This window comes from Nyctereutes procyonoides, unplaced genomic scaffold (genome assembly GCF_905146905.1).
Source record: "Nyctereutes procyonoides isolate TBG_1078 unplaced genomic scaffold, NYPRO_anot_genome, whole genome shotgun sequence".
Classification (NCBI taxonomy): Eukaryota; Metazoa; Chordata; class Mammalia; order Carnivora; family Canidae; genus Nyctereutes; species Nyctereutes procyonoides.
In genome coordinates, this window is record NW_026575003.1 from 47,223 (window position 1) to 52,304 (window position 5,082).

The following is a 5,082-nucleotide window of genomic DNA, read 5'->3' on the forward strand; positions in this document are numbered from 1 at the left end:
GGAAGGAATTTCCGTTTTCATTTCTGTGCAACTAAAACCTCACTTTAAAAAAAGGAAGTCTTGGGCAGATACTTGGTCCCGGAGAGCCTGGATCGAGTCCCACATCGGGCTCCCTGCGTGGAGCCTGCTTCTCCTTCTGCCTGTGTCGCTGCCTCTCTGTCTCTCTCCGTGTGTCTCATGAGTAAAGAAATAAAACCTTAAAAAAAAAAAGAAAGAAAGAAATGAAAGTCTTGAAAAACACACACAGAATAAACAACGTCCGAACAATAAATGAGGAGAAAGCCTTGGAGGACCCTGAAGACCGCTGAGCTGGATGTTGAGTTTGGGTTGGGGATGCAGGGAACATCAGGGATGTGGGGAGGGAATGCAGCCTGCATCAATGCAGATGACAGGATTGATAGGCGGAGCAATTTCCAACTTCTGCTTCTGCTTCCCAGCATAAATCTGGGGCAAGACCTCAGAGGACACATGACATTAGCCCTGGGGTGCTGAGAGGACACAGGGAAAGACAGGATGATTGAGGCATTGGACTCTAGAGTCTATGCAAATAACCACCTGAAATCATCTTAGTGGCAAGGAATGCCCCTTAAAAAAATCACTTAAGTAGAATATACAGAATCTACCAGAAATAGAGTAGGGAGCATCAAAGCAATTCACACAGGAAGAAAAGGTATTTTTGATAAAGTATATATATAGTCTACACGTACATGAATACACATACAGATGCATGTATCCGGTGAGCATACACGCACCTGCATGTGCCGCTGTCCGTATTACGTGATATGTACGTACATTTGCATACCAGCACACATAGTCTGCACACCTTGTACATACGCGTGCACAGGACACCCACTAGGTACCGAGGGGCGCTGTGTTTGTCCCGATGACGCAGCACGTGAGGGGGAAACTCCCTGCAGTGGGCCCCGCAATGCTGGACACCCCTAGACACCCTTGCGGCTGCTCGGCCGCCCCCGGGAAAGTAAACCCTTCACACGACGGTTCTAAAGTCTGGCTGCTGGCCAAGGGACCCCACGGGAAGGGGCGCTTCCTCCCGGCCCCTGCCCCGGGGCTATGGGCGCCGCGGCCGCACAGCAGGCCTGTGTCCTGATGAGGGCCTCCTGGGTGAGGACTGAGAGCCCACCTGTCCCCGGACGCTGGGGGCCGCCGAACCCTGCGGTGCCCCTGCCAGCAGCCCTGGGCCGCCCCGGGACCCGCGGAGCCGGTGGGGCCCGAGCCGCAGCAACCATCCGTCAGGCGCTCAGGGACGTCGGGGCCTGAGAGGCTCGGCGTAAGGGGCGCGGACTGAGGTCTGCAGAGAGCCGGGGCCCCAGCCCGCCCGAGGCCAGGGCAGGCGCCCAGGGAGGACAGGGGGCCCCCGCTTTGCCAGCCGGCGCGCTTCCCTCCTCCCACCCTAGCCTGGAACTCATCTCAACCCAACGTGCTGTGCTCTTAGCCGTGGGGACCCCTGGCAACGGGGTCAGGACGTGATGTGACGTGGGCCGACCTCTGCGTCAGAATTGAGAGAGAGCGGGGGGCCTCGGTGCGGGGGGGCGCAGTGGGGTCCCCTGGAAGGAGGCCAGGCCCGGGCCGGCGGCAGCCAGGCGAGCAGGTAGCCCCGGGAGGGGGCTCGGAGGGCGGGGGAGGGGCCCCGGAGGGCGGCGGGGGGTGGGGGGGCCTGTCGGGAACCCCAACAGACAACCGGGGGAGGCGGGGCCGCGGCCTGGAGCTGAGCCCTGGATGCCGGGGCCTGGGGCAGTGCCCTCGGGTCCCCGGAGGCAGGACGGGCCCGGGCCCTCCCCGGAGCGGGGTGAGGACCTGACGGAGAACGGCGGGGGTCCCCCACCCCACCTTCATGCCTCAACCCACGGCCCGCCCTCCCCGAGAGACAGAGGCACTGGGCCCCCACCTCGGGGCTGGGGGGGCGGCCCTGGGGAGGCCGGACACACGCGGCCACCCGAGAAATGCGCCTCGGGGGGTGGGGGTGGGGACCAGAGCCCACGGAGCTCAGGAGCCAGGTCCGAAGGGAGGTTTGCCGGGGCCTGAGGGGGGAGGGGCACAGGGGGTGCCTGTGGGGGCGGGGGCCCTGGAGCCCAGGACAGAGGGGACCTGGCAGGAGGTCGCCAGGGATGGGAGGCCTGGGAGGCCCCCTGGGCAGGCTGGGGACCTGCCTTCGGGCGGGCGGCCGGGGGGCCAGACTTCCACATCCGGGTCTCCAGAGAGACTGGGGGCCCTTGGCGGCAGGAGCACCGCCTCCCTGAGGGCGCAGACGGTGGACCCCCGCCCACCCTACATTGGAGGGGTGAGTGGCCCCCAAGCCAGCCCCCAGGCCCAGGAGGGGATGGCCCCGAAATCTGGGTGCCCCTCCCTGGCAGCCCTGAGAAGAGAACCCGGGGTGTGGCCCGTCCCGCGGAGCCCCTCCTCCTCTCCAGATCCCTGGGATCCGGGCGGGAGGGCCTGGGCCTGAGGGTCTGCGCTCAGGTCAGCAGAGGAGGCAGGTGCCCTGCCCTGGCCCCGGTCCCGGCCCTGGCGGGGCTGGAGGTGAGAAATGAGCGGGTGCCTTCCTCAGCAGGATCTCTGGGGACCAGGCCGCCCCGGCCGCTTGTGTGGGCCATGGGGAGAGGCGGGACGGGTGGGCCGACTGATTTCTCTGGACTTTGGCTGGTTGCGGGGTCTGGGTAGGGGCCCTTGCAAGGAAGGTGCAAAGAGGGTGGCCTCAGGGCCAGCCGGAGAGTCTTCCCACGCCTTGCGTGGGGTCCAGGTGAAGAGCGAGAGGCGCCCCATCCTGGCCCAGAGGGAAGCCGGAGCTGGGCCATCCCTCCCCTGGTGCGTGATCCGTGATCCGTGATCCCTTATTTGACGGCACAGGAGGAAGCCCCAGAGACCTTTGGCAGGCCTGCCCAGAGCCGGTCCCCTGGCTTCCTCATGGGGAGGGTCGGGGCAGCCTGGTTTTGTGGGGACACTTTGGCCTCAGGACCGCAGACAGAGGCCTGGGTCCCAGGCACTGCCAAGGGCACTGGCAGGCCAAGGAGGGGACTTGGACTGTCGGGGACCTCCCAGAGTGCGAGCCAACCTTCCTGTGTGCACTGGGGGCCCAGGGCTGGGCTGGCAGTCTGCACCCTGAGGTGCCCCCTGCTTCCCTCCTGCAGGGGCTCCAAGAACTGGCAGCGCAGCAGAGGCCTTGGTCGCCGGCACGAGGCCCTCAGGTCACAGCGTGAAGGAGGCATAGCAGGTCTGTGTCGCTGGACCTGGTGAGGTCCACGTTGTCTCTGAGCCTGGTGCCAGGGGCTCAAGTCGCCCAGCCCAACACACAGGGGCCTCCTGTGTAGCCAATCCTGATGCGGCCCGCTCTCTGTCCTGGCACGGGGCCTCTCTTGGCCCAACTGCACCCCGACCGGCCATCCCACCGCTGTCTTCAGCTTTAGCTCCACGCCCACGCCATGCCCCTGAGTCACACGAGTCAGCTCTGGAAGCTGGAAGAAGACCCGGGAGAAGCCCAGGGCCTGGTCAATGCCCAGCTGCCAGAGGCTGAGGATGAAGACGAAGTTTCGTCTCCCCCCTACCTGTGTTCCTCTTCCTCCTCCTCCCCCTCCTCCTCCTCTTGCTCCTCCCCTTCCTTGTCCAGCTCTGGCCTGTTCTTTGTGACCCCAGAGGAGGGGTCTGACACTGCCTGGAGTCCTCCCCAGAGCCCTCAGAGTGCAGGGCCCTCCCCCTGTGGCAGGGCACCTAGTGGCTGGAGCCAGGTGGAGTTTGCTGGCCCCAGTGGCCCAGAGGAGGAGATCTGGAACCCCTGGGAGGTGCCCGAATATGCGCAGCCCTCTGCCCAAGGAGGAGACCCAATGCTCATGAGTGGGGCTGACCTGGTGGGGTTCCTGCTCCGCAAGTATCTCAACAAGCAGCCCACCAGCCAGGCAGAGGTGCTGGAGGTCCTCAGCCCAGATATGCAGGATGCCTGGCCCGAGATCTGGGGTCAAGCCTGTGAGTGCATGCAGCTGGTCTTTGGCGTGGAAGTGAAGGAAGTGGATCCTATCGCACACTCCTACGCCCTGGTCACCATCCTGGGCCTCAGCTACGATGGGATGCTGAGCGGTGAGCAGGGCCTGCCCACGACCGGCCTCCTGGTGCTGCTCCTGGGGGTGATCCTCCTGGAGGGCGACCGTGCCCCCGAGCAGGAGGTGTGGGAAGCCCTGGGGGTCGTGGGGGTGTTTGCCGGCAGGCAGCACGTCATCTATGGGGAGCCCAGGGAGCTCCTCACCCACGTCTGGGTGCAGGAAGGCTACGTGGAGTACCGGCAGGTGGCGGGCAGCGACCCTGCCCGCTACGAGTTCCTGTGGGGGCCCAGGGCCCACGAGGAAACCAGCAAGCTGCGGGTCATGGAGTATGTGCTATGGGTTAATAGCAGGTGGCCGGTTTCCTCCCTGGCCCCGTTTGATGAGGAAGAGTGGGCCTGAGCCCCAGAGGCGGCCAGGCCCTTTCCAGCCTTTGGTGGGGTCGGCAGCTTCTCCCGCGGGATGGGCACGAAGGGAGGCATCCCTTCTGCTGCTGCTTCCCCGTGGGCGCCTCTGGGTCTACCTGTGTGTGTGTGTGTGTGTGTGTGTGTGTGTGTGTGTGTGTGGTTTGTTTGTGTGTTTGTGTTGGAGAAGACAGAGCACTGGGCTTTCTAGGAGTGAGTGCAGGGCCAGGGCGGCCTGGGGGCAGAAAGCAGGGTGAAAAGCCACTCTGGGGGCCTGTTGTCTTCCGCGACCCGGAGATCCAGAGCTTGGTTAACATGAGGAGGCTCTTGCACATCGTTGCTCGGATTCGGGGGATTCATCAGCTTGGGAGGCTACGTGTGTCACTGACATTCCCCCCGCCCGGACCGCCGCAGCCGCCCCCGCATCCCGAACTTCTGTACATCCCCCAGTTCAACAGTTAAGAGTTTCATCCTGTCCTGAAAACCAGCTGGCCAAGTCCACCTCCGTCCCTGTGTGGGCTCCACCCGGATCCTCATCCCAGGCAGGGCACTGGGACAGAAATGGCTTGGGAAGCAGCAAGGACGGAGGGGTCAAAGGACCGGGTCGGATCGTGCAGCCAATAAAAAGGAAA

General features: G+C 64.1%; 1 protein-coding gene across 1 annotated transcript; it reads left to right on the forward strand.

Moving 5' to 3' along the window:
* Nucleotides 1-3,437: 3,437 nt before the first annotated feature.
* On the forward strand, nucleotides 3,438-4,448 carry LOC129514996 (melanoma-associated antigen 8-like). The gene is made up of 2 exons (XM_055333727.1): nucleotides 3,438-3,547; nucleotides 3,623-4,448. Exons 1-2 carry the CDS (start codon nucleotides 3,438-3,440, stop codon nucleotides 4,446-4,448), a joined length of 936 nt encoding a protein of 311 aa, XP_055189702.1.
* Nucleotides 4,449-5,082: the final 634 nt, after the last annotated feature.